This window comes from Oncorhynchus mykiss, chromosome 18 (assembly GCF_057628025.1).
Source record: "Oncorhynchus mykiss isolate SJ-2025 chromosome 18, ASM5762802v1, whole genome shotgun sequence".
Classification (NCBI taxonomy): Eukaryota; Metazoa; Chordata; class Actinopteri; order Salmoniformes; family Salmonidae; genus Oncorhynchus; species Oncorhynchus mykiss.
In genome coordinates, this window is record NC_143039.1 from 16549156 (window position 1) to 16565989 (window position 16834).

At 41.0% G+C, this 16834-nt stretch overlaps 1 protein-coding gene across 6 annotated transcripts in view; it reads right to left on the reverse strand.

The window, feature by feature from the left end:
* The window catches only part of LOC110525760 (OX-2 membrane glycoprotein), a 41846-nt gene extending 25036 nt beyond the window's left edge, over positions 1 to 16810 (reverse strand). For 2 of the 6 annotated variants that reach the window (XM_090207406.1, XM_090207403.1), the window contains exons 1-5: positions 16557 to 16809; positions 12191 to 12267; positions 11973 to 12081; positions 11459 to 11782; positions 7353 to 7682 (exon numbers count right to left, since the gene is read on the reverse strand). In XM_090207406.1, the coding sequence (XP_090063532.1) occupies positions 7353 to 7682; positions 11459 to 11782; positions 11973 to 12048 (730 nt within the window). In that variant the 5' untranslated portion in view covers positions 12049 to 12081; positions 12191 to 12267; positions 16557 to 16809. Of the gene's footprint in view, positions 1 to 7352; positions 7683 to 11458; positions 11783 to 11972; positions 12082 to 12190; positions 12358 to 16556 lie in introns of all 6 variants that reach the window. The other 4 variants (XM_090207407.1, XM_090207404.1, XM_090207408.1 and 1 more) reach the window with 3 other exon arrangements.
* Positions 16811 to 16834: the final 24 nt, after the last annotated feature.

Genomic DNA, 16834 nt, shown 5'->3' on the forward strand with positions numbered 1-16834 from the left:
TACAACCTTCCTTACAGCAATAGTCTCAGTGGATATACTCCCTGATATATAATACAACAATACAACCTTCCTTACAGCAATAGTCTCAGTGGATATACTCCCTGAGATATAATACAACCTTCCTTACAGCAATAGTCTCAGTGGATATACCCCCTGAGATATAATACAACAATACAACCTTCCTTACAGCAATAGTCTCAGTGGATATACCCCCTGAGATATAATACAACAATACAACCTTCCTTACAGCAATAGTCTCAGTGGATATACCCCCTGATATATAATACAACAATACAACCTTCCTTACAGCAATAGTCTCAGTGGATATACCCCCTGATATATAATACAACCTTCCTTACAGCAATAGTCTCAGTGGATATACTCCCTGAGATATAATACAACCTTCCTTACAGCAATAGTCTCAGTGGATATACCCCCTGAGATATAATACAACAATACAACCTTCCTTACAGCAATAGTCTCAGTGGATATACCCCCTGAGATATAATACAACAATACAACCTTCCTTACAGCAATAGTCTCAGTGGATATACTCCCTGAGATATAATACAACAATACAACCTTCCTTACAGCAATAGTCTCAGTGGATATACCCCCTGAGATATAATACAACCTTCCTTACAGCAATAGTCTCAGTGGATATACCCCCTGAGATATAATAGAACAATACAACCTTCCTTACAGCAATAGTCTCAGTGGATGTACTCCCTGAGATATAATACAACAATACAACCTTCCTTACAGCAATAGTCTCAGTGGATATACCCCCTGAGATATAATACAACAATACAACCTTCCTTACAGCAATAGTCTCAGTGGATATACCCCCTGAGATATAATACAACAATACAACCTTCCTTACAGCAATAGTCTCAGTGGATATACCCCCTGAGATATAATACAACCTTCCTTACAGCAATAGTCTCAGTGGATATACCCCCTGAGATATAATACAACAATACAACCTTCCTTACAGCAATAGTCTCAGTGGATATACTCCCTGAGATATAATACAACAATACAACCTTCCTTACAGCAATAGTCTCAGTGGATATACCCCCTGAGATATAATACAACAATACAACCTTCCTTACAGCAATAGTCTCAGTGGATATACCCCCTGAGATATAATACAACAATACAACCTTCCTTACAGCAATAGTCTCAGTGGATATACTCCCTGAGATATAATACAACCTTCCTTACAGCAATAGCCTCAGTGGATATACTCCCTGAGATATAATACAACCTTCCTTACAGCAATAGTCTCAGTGGATATACCCCCTGAGATATAATACAACAATACAACCTTCCTTACAGCAATAGTCTCAGTGGATATACTCCCTGAGATATAATACAACAATACAACCTTCCTTACAGCAATAGTCTCAGTGGATATACCCCCTGAGATATAATACAACCTTCCTTACAGCAATAGCCTCAGTGGATATACCCCCTGAGATATAATACAACCTTCCTTACAGCAATAGCCTCAGTGGATATACCCCCTGAGATATAATACAACAATACAACCTTCCTTACAGCAATAGTCTCAGTGGATATACCCCCTGAGATATAATACAACAATACAACCTTCCTTACAGCAATAGTCTCAGTGGATATACCCCCTGAGATATAATACAACAATACAACCTTCCTTACAGCAATAGTCTCAGTGGATATACTCCCTGAGATATAATACAACAATACAACCTTCCTTACAGCAATAGTCTCAGTGGATATACCCCCTGAGATATAATACAACAATACAACCTTCCTTACAGCAATAGTCTCAGTGGATATACTCCCTGAGATATAATACAACAATACAACCTTCCTTACAGCAATAGTCTCAGTGGATATACCCCCTGAGATATAATACAACCTTCCTTACAGCAATAGTCTCAGTGGATATACTCCCTGAGATATAATACAACAATACAACCTTCCTTACAGCAATAGTCTCAGTGGATATACCCCCTGAGATATAATACAACCTTCCTTACAGCAATAGTCTCAGTGGATATACCCCCTGAGATATAATACAACAATACAACCTTCCTTACAGCAATAGTCTCAGTGGATATACCCCCTGAGATATAATACAACCTTCCTTACAGCAATAGTCTCAGTGGATATACTCCCTGAGATATAATACAACAATACAACCTTCCTTACAGCAATAGTCTCAGTGGATATACCCCCTGAGATATAATACAACAATACAACCTTCCTTACAGCAATAGTCTCAGTGGATATACCCCCTGAGATATAATACAACCTTCCTTACAGCAATAGTCTCAGTGGATATACCCCCTGAGATATAATACAACAATACAACCTTCCTTACAGCAATAGTCTCAGTGGATATACCCCCTGAGATATAATACAACAATACAACCTTCCTTACAGCAATAGTCTCAGTGGATATACCCCCTGAGATATAATACAACCTTCCTTACAGCAATAGTCTCAGTGGATATACCCCCTGAGATATAATACAACAATACAACCTTCCTTACAGCAATAGTCTCAGTGGATATACCCCCTGAGATATAATACAACAATACAACCTTCCTTACAGCAATAGTCTCAGTGGATATACCCCCTGAGATATAATACAACCTTCCTTACAGCAATAGTCTCAGTGGATATACCCCCTGAGATATAATACAACAATACAACCTTCCTTACAGCAATAGTCTCAGTGGATATACCCCCTGAGATATAATACAACCTTCCTTACAGCAATAGTCTCAGTGGATATACCCCCTGAGATATAATACAACCTTCCTTACAGCAATAGTCTCAGTGGATATACCCCCTGAGATATAATACAACAATACAACCTTCCTTACAGCAATAGTCTCAGTGGATATACTCCCTGAGATATAATACAACAATACAACCTTCCTTACAGCAATAGTCTCAGTGGATATACCCCCTGAGATATAATACAACCTTCCTTACAGCAATAGTCTCAGTGGATATACCCCCTGAGATATAATACAACAATACAACCTTCCTTACAGCAATAGTCTCAGTGGATATACCCCCTGAGATATAATACAACCTTCCTTACAGCAATAGTCTCAGTGGATATACCCCCTGAGATATAATACAACAATACAACCTTCCTTACAGCAATAGTCTCAGTGGATATACTCCCTGAGATATAATACAACAATACAACCTTCCTTACAGCAATAGTCTCAGTGGATATACCCCCTGAGATATAATACAACCTTCCTAACAGCAATAGTCTCAGTGGATATACCCCCTGAGATATAATACAACCTTCCTTACAGCAATAGTCTCAGTGGATATACCCCCTGAGATATAATACAACCTTCCTTACAGCAATAGTCTCAGTGGATATACTCCCTGAGATATAATACAACAATACAACCTTCCTTACAGCAATAGTCTCAGTGGATATACTCCCTGAGATATAATACAACCTTCCTTACAGCAATAGTCTCAGTGGATATACCCCCTGATATATAATACAACAATACAACCTTCCTTACAGTAATAGTCTCAGTGGATATACCCCCTGAGATATAATACAACAATACAACCTTCCTTACAGCAATAGTCTCAGTGGATATACTCCCTGAGATATAATACAACAATACAACCTTCCTTACAGCAATAGTCTCAGTGGATATACCCCCTGAGATATAATACAACAATACAACCTTCCTTACAGCAATAGTCTCAGTGGATATACCCCCTGAGATATAATACAACAATACAACCTTCCTTACAGCAATAGTCTCAGTGGATATACCCCCTGAGATATAATACAACAATACAACCTTCCTTACAGCAATAGTCTCAGTGGATATACCCCCTGAGATATAATACAACAATACAACCTTCCTTACAGCAATAGTCTCAGTGGATATACCCCCTGAGATATAATACAACCTTCCTTACAGCAATAGTCTCAGTGGATATACCCCCTGAGATATAATACAACAATACAACCTTCCTTACAGCAATAGTCTCAGTGGATATACCCCCTGAGATATAATACAACCTTCCTTACAGCAATAGTCTCAGTGGATATACTCCCTGATATATAATACAACCTTCCTTATAGCAATAGTCTCAGTGGATATACCCCCTGAGATATAATACAACAATACAACCTTCCTTACAGCAATAGTCTCAGTGGATATACCCCCTGAGATATAATACAACAATACAACCTTCCTTACAGCAATAGTCTCAGTGGATATACTCCCTGAGATATAATACAACAATACAACCTTCCTTACAGCAATAGTCTCAGTGGATATACTCCCTGAGATATAATACAACCTTCCTTACAGCAATAGTCTCAGTGGATATACTCCCTGAGATATAATACAACCTTCCTAACAGCAATAGTCTCAGTGGATATACCCCCTGAGATATAATACAACCTTCCTTACAGCAATAGTCTCAGTGGATATACCCCCTGAGATATAATACAACCTTCCTTACAGCAATAGTCTCAGTGGATATACCCCCTGAGATATAATACAACAATACAACCTTCCTTACAGCAATAGTCTCAGTGGATATACCCCCTGAGATATAATACAACAATACAACCTTCCTTACAGCAATAGTCTCAGTGGATATACCCCCTGATATATAATACAACAATACAACCTTCCTTACAGCAATAGTCTCAGTGGATATACTCCCTGAGATATAATACAACAATACAACCTTCCTTACAGCAATAGTCTCAGTGGATATACTCCCTGAGATATAATACAACAATACAACCTTCCTTACAGCAATAGTCTCAGTGGATATACCCCCTGAGATATAATACAACAATACAACCTTCCTTACAGCAATAGTCTCAGTGGATATACTCCCTGAGATATAATACAACAATACAACCTTCCTTACAGCAATAGTCTCAGTGGATATACCCCCTGAGATATAATACAACCTTCCTTACAGCAATAGTCTCAGTGGATATACCCCCTGAGATATAATACAACAATACAACCTTCCTTACAGCAATAGTCTCAGTGGATATACCCCCTGATATATAATACAACAATACAACCTTCCTTACAGCAATAGTCTCAGTGGATATACCCCCTGAGATATAATACAACAATACAACCTTCCTTACAGCAATAGTCTCAGTGGATATACTCCCTGAGATATAATACAACAATACAACCTTCCTTACAGCAATAGTCTCAGTGGATATACCCCCTGAGATATAATACAACCTTCCTTACAGCAATAGTCTCAGTGGATATACCCCCTGAGATATAATACAACAATACAACCTTCCTTCCTGCAATAGTCTCAGTGGATATACTCCCTGAGATATAATACAACCTTCCTTACAGCAATAGTCTCAGTGGATATACCCCCTGAGATATAATACAACAATACAACCTTCCTTACAGCAATAGTCTCAGTGGATATACCCCCTGATATATAATACAACAATACAACCTTCCTTACAGCAATAGTCTCAGTGGATATACTCCCTGAGATATAATACAACAATACAACCTTCCTTACAGCAATAGTCTCAGTGGATATACTCCCTGAGATATAATACAACAATACAACCTTCCTTACAGCAATAGTCTCAGTGGATATACTCCCTGAGATATAATACAACAATACAACCTTCCTTACAGCAATAGTCTCAGTGGATATACCCCCTGAGATATAATACAACAATACAACCTTCCTTACAGCAATAGTCTCAGTGGATATACTCCCTGAGATATAATACAACAATACAACCTTCCTTACAGCAATAGTCTCAGTGGATATACTCCCTGAGATATAATACAACCTTCCTTACAGCAATAGTCTCAGTGGATATACCCCCTGATATATAATACAACAATACAACCTTCCTTACAGTAATAGTCTCAGTGGATATACCCCCTGAGATATAATACAACAATACAACCTTCCTTACAGCAATAGTCTCAGTGGATATACCCCCTGATATATAATACAACAATACAACCTTCCTTACAGCAATAGTCTCAGTGGATATACCCCCTGATATATAATACAACAATACAACCTTCCTTACAGCAATAGTCTCAGTGGATATACTCCCTGAGATATAATACAACAATACAACCTTCCTTACAGCAATAGTCTCAGTGGATATACTCCCTGATATATAATACAACAATACAACCTTCCTTACAGCAATAGTCTCAGTGGATATACTCCCTGAGATATAATACAACAATACAACCTTCCTTACAGCAATAGTCTCAGTGGATATACTCCCTGAGATATAATACAACCTTCCTTACAGCAATAGTCTCAGTGGATATACTCCCTGAGATATAATACAACCTTCCTTACAGCAATAGTCTCAGTGGATATACCCCCTGAGATATAATACAACAATACAACCTTCCTTACAGCAATAGTCTCAGTGGATATACCCCCTGAGATATAATACAACAATACAACCTTCCTTACAGCAATAGTCTCAGTGGATATACCCCCTGAGATATAATACAACAATACAACCTTCCTTACAGCAATAGTCTCAGTGGATATACCCCCTGAGATATAATACAACAATACAACCTTCCTTACAGCAATAGTCTCAGTGGATATACTCCCTGAGATATAATACAACAATACAACCTTCCTTACAGCAATAGTCTCAGTGGATATACTCCCTGATATATAATACAACAATACAACCTTCCTTCCAGCAATAGTCTCAGTGGATATACCCCCTGAGATATAATGCAACCTTCCTTACAGCAATAGTCTCAGTGGATATACTCCCTGAGATATAATACAACAATACAACCTTCCTTACAGCAATAGTCTCAGTGGATATACCCCCTGATATATAATACAACAATACAACCTTCCTTACAGCAATAGTCTCAGTGGATATACCCCCTGAGATATAATACAACCTTCCTTACAGCAATAGTCTCAGTGGATATACCCCCTGAGATATAATACAACAATACAACCTTCCTTACAGCAATAGTCTCAGTGGATATACTCCCTGAGATATAATACAACCTTCCTTACAGCAATAGTCTCAGTGGATATACTCCCTGAGATATAATACAACAATACAACCTTCCTTACAGCAATAGTCTCAGTGGATATACTCCCTGAGATATAATACAACAATACAACCTTCCTTACAGCAATAGTCTCAGTGGATATACTCCCTGAGATATAATACAACAATACAACCTTCCTTACAGCAATAGTCTCAGTGGATATACCCCCTGAGATATAATACAACAATACAACCTTCCAAATGACCCCTAATAACCCCCATCCATACACACCATATACAAAGAGGCAGGCCGTGGCGCTCCTGGTGCCTTCTGGGTAAGTGTGGAACTCGCAGGTGTAGCAGCCCTCGTCCTCCGTCTTCACCGGCCTGATGGAGAGCTGGGTGTCTCCCAGGGAGGGGTTCAGGGTCATGCGTCCCCGATAAGGTTCCTCAATGCTGGGTTGGCCTCGCTTGGCAAAGGAGGCCAACGTGGTCGTGTCGCCCTGCTCTGCAGTCTTTCTCCACAGGACCTGGCGTACCCTGTCTGGGAGGCCGTACCAGCAGGACATGGTGGCCAGCTTCCCGCTGATGGCTGTTTTATTACCCTCATTGCCCACTTTGACTGGGTCAGATACAGGGAAACAGAGGAAGGTATCAATAGGTGAGCATTGGAATGGGAGGAGCACATTCGTAGTGGTGGGTTAGAGAGATATGACAAAGTGTTTGGAGGCTTACATTTCAGCAAGGCATTTAAATATAGAAATAATTTGGCTTAATTTAAAACCTTATGCACACTACAACCCCAAAAGTATGTGGACACCTGCTCGTCGAACATCTCATAAAAAAATCATGGGCATTAATATGGAGTTGGCCCCCCCTTTGCTGCTATAACAGCCTCCACTATTTTGGGAAGGCTTTCCACTAGATATTGGAACATTTCTGTGGGGACTTGCATCCATTCAGCCACAAGAGCATTAGTGTGGTTGGGCACTGATGTTGGGCGATTAGGCCTGGTTCGCAGTAGGCATTCCAATTCATCCCAAAGGTGTTCGATGGGGTTGAGGTCAGGGCTCTGTGCAGGCCAGTCAAGTTCTTCCATAACGATCTCGATAAACCATTTCTGTATGGACCTCGCTTTGTGCACGGGGGCATTGTCATGCTGAAACAGGAAAGGGCCTTCCCCAAACTTTTGCCACAAAGTAGGAAGCACAAAATCGTCTAGAATGTCGTAGCGTTAAGATGTCCCTTCACTGGATGGTCTTCAGAGATACAGTGGCAAGAGAAAGCATGTAAACCGTTTGGAATTTCCTAGATTTCTGAATAAATTGGTCAGAAATTTGATCTGATCTTCATCGAAGTCACAACAATAGACACACTGTCTGCTTAAACTAATAACACAAATTATTTAATTGTTTTTGTCTATGATGAATACATCATTTAAACATTGGGGAAAAGTATGTGAACCCCTAGGCTAATGACTTCTCCAAAAGCCAATTGGAGTCAGGAGTCAGCTAACCTGAAGTCCAATCAACGAGACAAGATTGGAGATGTTGGTTAGACCTGCCCTGCCCTATAAAAACACTCACAACAATGTACAAGAAGTATTGCCTGATGTGAACCATGCCTCGAATAAAGCAGATCTCAGAAGACCTAAGATTAAGAATTGTCGACGTGAATAAAGCTGGAAAGGGTTACAAAAGCATCTCTAAAGTATCTCTGTTGCTACTCTCCCCAGGAGAGGCCGTCCTGCAAAGACTACTGCAAGAGCTCAGAGCAGAATGCTCAATGAGGTTAAGAAGAATCCTAGGAAGTCAGCTAAAGACTTACAGAAATCTCTGGAACATGCTGACATCTCTGTTGATGAGTCTACGATACGTAAAATAGTAAACCAGAATAGTGTTCATGAGAGGACACCACGGAAGAAGCCACCGCTGTCCCCCAAAAAATATTGCTGCACATCTGAAGTTTACAAAAGAGCACTTGGATGTTCCACAGCGCTACTGGCAAAATATTCTGTGGACAGATGAAACTAAAGTTGAGTTGTTTGGAAGGAACACACAACACTATGTGTGGAGAAAAAAAGGCACAGCACACTAACACCAAAGCCTCATCCCAGCTGTAAAGTATGGTGGAGGGCGCATCATGGTTTGGGGCTGCTTTGCTGCCTCAGGGCCTGGACAACTTGCTATCATCGAAGGGAAAATGAATTCCCAATCCAGGTCAATTACTTGATAAGCATATCCAGTAAATAAGTAAATAAATCCAGCTAATTATCATAGAGGATGTCCCGCTAATACCCAATGAGTATATCCACATCATTATAGGCTATCTCTCCGCCAATTGAAGCTCAACAGAAGTTGGGAGATGCAAAAGGACAACGATCCAAAACACAGATATAAATCAACAGAATTGTTTCAGCAGAAAAAAATGACGCCTTCTGGAGTGGCCCAGTCCTATCTTCAACCCAATTCAGATTCTGTGGCATGACCTCAAAAGAGCGGTTCACACCAGACATCCCAAGAATATTGCTGAACTGAAACAGTTTTGTAAAGAGGAATGATCCAAAATTCCTCCTGACCGTTGAGCAGGTTTGATCTGCAACTACGGAAAACGTTTGGTTGAGGTTATTGCTGCCAAAGGAGGGTCAACCAGTTATTAAATCCAAGGGTTCACATACTTCTCCCACCCTGCACTGTGAATGTGTACATGGTGTGTTCAATAAAGACATGAAAACGTATCATTGTGTGTTATTAGTTTAAGCAGAATGTGTTTGTCTATTGTTGTGACTTAGATGAAGATCAGATGAAATTGTATATTTTATGACCAATTTATTCAGAAATCCAGGTGATTCCAAAGGGTTCACATACTTCTTTTTCTTGCCACTGTATATGAGAGGGGTAGGAGGTAGATGAAGGATGGGATTAAAAACAAACAAGAGATTATTATTGTAAAATACATTGTGTCTGTAAAATGTATATAGTATTTATTAGCTGGAAGAAGAGGCCTAAGTGTTTTTGTCCATTAGTTTATTCGAATTAGGGAAGGGGTAGTAGGGTTAGGGGAAAATTATAAAGGAAAATATATTTTTAAAAGATATATACAAAAATATTTCCCTTCACTGGAACTAAGGGGCCTAGCCGGAACCACGATAAACAGCGCCAGACCATTATTCCTCCTAGTTCCAAATTTTTGAGTTGGCACTATGCATTCGGGCAGGCAGCGTTCTCCTGGCATCCGCCAAACCCAGATTCGTCCATCGGACTGCCAGATGGTGAAGCGTGATTCATAAATCCAGAGAATGCATTTCCACAGTCCCATGGCGCGAGATTTACACCACTCCAGCCAACGCTTGGCATTGAGCATGGTGATCTTAGGCTTGTGTGTGGCTGCTAGGCCATGGAAACCCATTTCACGAAGCTCCTGACGAAAAGCTCTTTTGCTGATGATGCTTCTAGAGGCAGTTTAGAACTCGGTAGTGAGTGTTACAACCGAGGAAAGATGATTTTTATGAGCTATGCGTTCAGCACTTCTGTTCTGTGAGCTTGTGTGGCCTACCACTTCGTGGCTGAGCTGTTGTGGCTCCTAGACATTTCCACTTCACAATGACAGCACTTACAGTTGACTGGGGCAGCTCTAGCAAGGCAGACATTTGACCAACTGACTTGTTGGAAAGGTGGCATTCTATGACGTTGCCACGTTGAAAGTCACTGAGCTCTTCAGTAAGGCCATTCTACTGCCAGTGTTTGTCTATGGAGATTGCATGGCTGTGTGCTCGATTTTATACACCTGCCAGAAATGAGTGTGGCTGAAATAGCTGAATCCACCAATTTGAAGGGGTGTCCACATACTGCTGTATATATAGTGCATATTTTGAGGCAGTAATACAACAGAGGGTTAGAGGTGTCCTCTTGTTGTGGTCGTTATATTCAGAGAAAGTATCGGGGCCCTGGTCACTTCCTGTTTCTGATTATCCACAACTGATATATTCTGGGATGGGAGGGCCAAGTGAGCATGCTGACTTTTCATGACCTTACACAATCAGCAGACAAATCAACTGTGCTGAAAAACATGGGAACTACAAACAAATTCACAGGAGGATTTGTTTTCTATTTTAGAAAAATGTAACAATTGGGAATGTGCCAACCCTATGAGGAAGGCCACCTGGTGCTGGAGAGAGAGTATTTGAGGAGGCGAAATTAAGGAAACTATTGCATGCCATAGTCCTGGAATCTACAGTATATCTGGAAGTCCTTAAAAGTGTGACTGACCGAGCATGCTGAGCTAAAGCCTATGCATTACCTCTGGGCACTAATGCAAGTCTTCAGGTCTCAGGCAATGCTACTCATCACATGAGCGTGGTTTACCAAACCACCTTGTTTAGACTGAGGCCAAACTCACCTTCGATACTGAGGCAGGTCATTCCCTCCTGTGCTCCGCTGGGGTAGATGTCAAAGATGCAGCGGTAGCAGCCCTCGTCGTTAGGCCCCACCCTCTTGATGGTGATGGCGCTGACGTTGCGGTGCGAGGAAGTTAGCTCCACGTCGTCTTGGCGGGAGGTGGTTCTGACCGACTCGCCTGGCTCGTACGCCAGGAGAACCTGCTTGTGTTTGTTCAGCCAGCGGACCTGCTTGACCGTGTCGCCAGTTGCTATGGTGACGTTACAGCCCAGCGTGAAGGGGAGGCCCGCCACAGCGGTCATGCTGGAGGGGGCGATGACCTCACCTGACACATGACAGGAAGTCAACCAAAGAGAAGCACTGAAACTCAATACAATTCACTATTTTAAGGTGGTCGACCACATACCAAGTCAAACATGCTTTCTCACTGCAAGGGAAGAATAGCATTTTCTATTGGATTCAACATGGCACCTAAACCTACTGTAACGTAGTGAAATATGTTGAGTGTTGGCTACCTTGTGTCCTGAAAACCACCATCACCACTAGCTGCAGACACAGCATCAGCCAACGAGACAGGGCAGATACACACATCTTGGTCTGCGGGAGTGTGTTGCATCCAGGTTACTGATAGAGAACAGGACTATTGTTAAAAATAGCACCATGGAACATCCACAGCCAACAGTCACAATGAACTTCAGCATATAAAGTTGAATCAGATTTTTTCTTCCCCTACCTGTGATCCAGTGTGTGAGACGTGTTGTCGGTCAGTGTTGTAGCAACCTCATCTTACTGGCAGACGGACTCCTGTAGCTGGATCCAGGAACCAGAGGAGGACACAACTCTCTCAACGTTGTAACCCTCTATTCAGCATTATAACCAATTATTACAGAGCATTATAACCTACAGTGGCAAGAAAAAGAAGTATGTGAACCCTTTGGAATCACCTGGATTTCTGAATAAATTGGTCATAAAATATACAATTTCATCTGATCTTCATCTAAGTCACAACAATAGACAAACACATTCTGCTTAAACTAATAACACACAATGATACGTTTTCATGTCTTTATTGAACACACCATGTAAACATTCACAGTGCAGGGTGGGAGAAGTATGTGAACCCTTGGATTTAATAACTGGTTGACCCTCCTTTGGCAGCAATAACCTCAACCAAATGTTTTCTGTAGTTGTGGATCAGACCTGCACAACGGTCAGGAGGAATTTTGGACCATTCCTCTTTACAAAACTGTTTCAGTTCAGCAATATTCTTGGGATGTCTGGTGAGAACCTCTCTTTTGAGGTCATGCCACAGAATCTCAATCGGGTTGAGGTCAGGACTCTGACTGGGCCACTCCAGAAGGCGTATTTTCTTCTGTTGAAGCCATTCTGTTGTTGATTTACTTCTGTGTTTTGGGTCATTGTCCTGTTGCATCACCCAACTTCTGTTGAGCTTCAATTGGTGGACAGATAGCCTTACATTCTTCTACAAAATGTCTTGATAAACTTGGGTATTCATTTTTCTGTTGATGATAGCAAGCTGTCCATGCCCTGAGGCAGCAAAGCAGCCCCAAACCATGATGCTCCCTCCACCATACTTTACAGTTGGGATGAGGTTTTGATGTTGGTGTGCTGTGCCTTTTTTTCCATACATAGTGTTGTGTGTTCCCTCCAAACAACTCTACTGTAGTTTAATCTGTCCACATAATATCTTGTCAGAAGCGCTGTGGAACATCCAGGTGCACTTTTGCAGACTTCAGATGTGCAGCAATGTTTTATTTGGACAGCAGTGGCTTCTTCTGTGGTGTTCTTCCATGAACACCATTCTTGTTTAGTGTTTTACGTATCGTAGACTCATCAACAGAGATGTTAGCATGTTCCAGAGATTTCTGTAAGTCTTTAGCTGACACTAGGATTCTTCTTAACCTCATTGAACATTCTGCTCTGTGCTCTTGCAATCATCTTTGCAGGACGGCCACTCCTAGGGAGAGTAGCAACAGTGCTGAACTTTCTCCACTTCTAGACAATTTATCTTACTGTAGACTGATGAACATCAAGGCTTTTAGAGATACTTTTGGAACACTTTCCATCTTTATGCAGGTCAACAATTAGGTCTTCTGAGATCTCTCTTGTTCGAGGAATGGTTCCCATCAGGCAATGATTCTTGAAGGTGGCAGGGTAGCCTAGTGGTTAGAGTGTTGGACTAATAACTGAAAGGTTTCAAATTCAAATCCCCGAGCTGACAAGGTACAAATCTGTCGTTCTGCCCCTGAACAGGCAAGTTAACCCACTGTTCCTAGGCCGTTATTGAAAATAAGAATTTGTTCTTAACTCACTTGCCTAGTTAAATAAAGGTAAAATAGCAAACTCAAGTTTGTGTTTTATAGGGCAACCAACATCTCCAATCTCGTCTCATTGATTGGACTCCAGGTTAGCTGACTCCAATTATCTTTTGGAGAAGTCATTAGCCTGGGGGTTCACATACTTTTTCCAACCTACACTGTGAATGTTTAAATTATGTATTCAATATGGACAAGAAAAATACAATAATTGGTGTGTTATTAGTTTAAGCAGACTGTGTCTGTTGCTGTGACTTAGATGAAGATCAGATCTAATCCAGATAAGAAAAAGTATTTGAACCATTTTTCTTGCCACTGTGTAACGTTGCATTAGAACCTTTGATGTACGGTAGCATTCTAACACTCTGCTTAGTGGATGAAAACTAAACTGGATAATGGCTCGGTAGCTCTAATCAAGTGGAGCTTATTTTCAGTAGCATTGCACCGCACCAGGTTGGTTACGCTAAGTGACACAAACAGTGTTGTTAGTCTGAGGGGCTATCGCCATGGGGATTGACTCAACAGATCAACAACAACAACAACAGCATATTCATCAGTTCTGTCAGATTATAGGTCTTAACCCCTGTGCTGCACTCCTACCCACTGAGAGTGTGATCACCTGGCAAACAGAAGGCCAGCTGTGCTGCTTTGATGTCTGCAATGCACCAGCCCCCGGTCTCAAAAAAACACGTTTGTGCAATCAAACCAGAAGCAAAAATCTGTGAACGACGCAAGATGAGTCCATGACAGAAGAAACAGAGGAACCACCATAACAGCCAGTACTAGCCATGATGGAGCACGGTGGATGTACACATACAGCAGCCTAGAGGATTCAGGCCTACTGTAAAGCACTGTCTGTCTGAGCATGGGCTTAGAGGTCTGCCAGCCAAGCTCAGCGTGGTTCAGTGGCTATAAAAAACACTTGTGGTTATGCTCCAGTGTCTGCGTTGCCGGGAAATCCACTTGTTTAAGAGAGCCAGTGGGAGGTTGTGACAAAGCAAGGAGAAACAGCCCTCCAGGCAGAGGGTGTCCCTAAGAGCTGATTTGGGATCCGTTTACACAACCACAATGATTATCCCTTTCTACTGTGGAGGTACATATCCAAACTGATCTCAGATCAGCTACAGAGGCAACCTCCACTTAGACAATGAAAAAGAAACTGATATAAGCCACACGACCAGATCAGAGCGAACCCACCAGTCTTTTATAGGCAGTTCATTGGGTCTTTTACGACGTAAACCGTCTGGGTTCAAACATGCCGTCTGCCCCGTTGGGCAAAGTTTAAAACGGCTCCTCTCTTTTTCCACTATACACATTAAAAAAGTTGTGAATAAAACATAGTATATGGAGTGAATGTAAACATAGAAACCAGTATTTCCAGATGAAACAGTCCCATAACAGACAAATCCATGCCCCTCATGCAGCTCTTTGAAAAACATGACACAGAAACTCCATGCCTGTATCAAACTGACTTGGATTTCACTGAATATAATAGCATAGATTATTACTGGGCCATGTTTGACTGATTCCATATCAAAAGGGTGCATGGCACAGCCAACAAACTTAAAAGTCAACCTCATTGCCACAGAGTAAAGGAAAACCTGGCCTTTCACAGGCAGTAGGCCTATACAAGAATAGGACACGTTAGAGCACACTGGTCCTCAGGGGCCAAACAGTGTGCATGTGTATGCAGAGTGTTAACATCTTCAACAGCTGTTTGTTTAGTTCTCAGTAACAAGGTGCGTGGACTTCCTAATGTCCAAATCAAAGACTGGGGAGTCCAGACATTCTATATCATTAGATCACCAGACTTGATTCAACGTGGGCATTTGAGGAATTCAGAGCCTGTTAAGGCTTGTTCAGTTGATGTACCAACCTATGGGGCTTCTGTAATTGTTCTGTTGATGGATTCACTACCATGCAATACCATGATTAGGCTATTTGACTATAATAGGACATTGTTTTGGAGGGGAAGGGGCGTGGGGGGGTATTTTGAGCATATAAGGTGATACATTGACGATATTAATTCAATAAAAGGTTGAGATAATCCTACTAGCAATATGTAGGCTAAAAGTTGATCCACATGAGTTGAATGATGTCCTAGTCAAAAAAAGCAATTGCACAAAATACAATTTCATCCAACTTCAATATGATGCTATATCTGTCATAATCCTCGATTAAAAACTGCACTGGGATACAAAAATATATAAACATGATATAAACAATTGTTCTAACAATATTATTCACGTAATGCTGTGGTGGGAAAGTACTAAATGATAATACTTGAGTAAACGTAAAGAGGTTTTAATAGAAAATGACTCAAGTAAAAATAAGTCGCCATGTAAAATACTACTTGAGTGTACAGTAGTGTCATACTTGAGTAAAAGTAAATGCTCTACATCAAAATCATTATATTAAGCAAACCAGAAGGCACGATTTTCTTATTGTTTTTTTTACGGACAGTCATGGGCACATCAACACTCAGACATCTTTGACAAACGCAGTATTTGTGTTTAGTGAGTCCTCCAGATCCGAGGCAGTAGGGAAGACAACGCGTTATATTGATAGGTGCGTGAACGGGATCATAATTCTGTCCTGTCTTACCAGAAACAGTTAAAAACAATGAATTATAAAGTACAGTTATCCAAAATAAACGGCTTAAGTAACATTTTAAAGTGTTTTTACTTAAACAGAACACAATGTTTTATTTTAACTGGGCCCTATAACAAATGAATACTGGTAAAAAAAAATAAAACGACTTACCCGTTGAGCAGTGCATGGAGTTAGTAATAATGAGATTTATTTAATTCCGTCCTCTGCAATAACACAATATTCTACACTTTGACTATCAAATCCATGCTTCAAAAGTATTAAAGCTGAACAGATCGGGTGTGATGCGTTCGGCCTCTACAAGAGCGGCGTCAGAGAACAGAGACTGTCAAGTGGACCTATATAGCAAATTGTCTTGGGTACGCTGTTGGCGATGTTGCATGAGCGCTGCAAAACTATCAAAACCATTTCTCTACCACTTCTCTCACTAA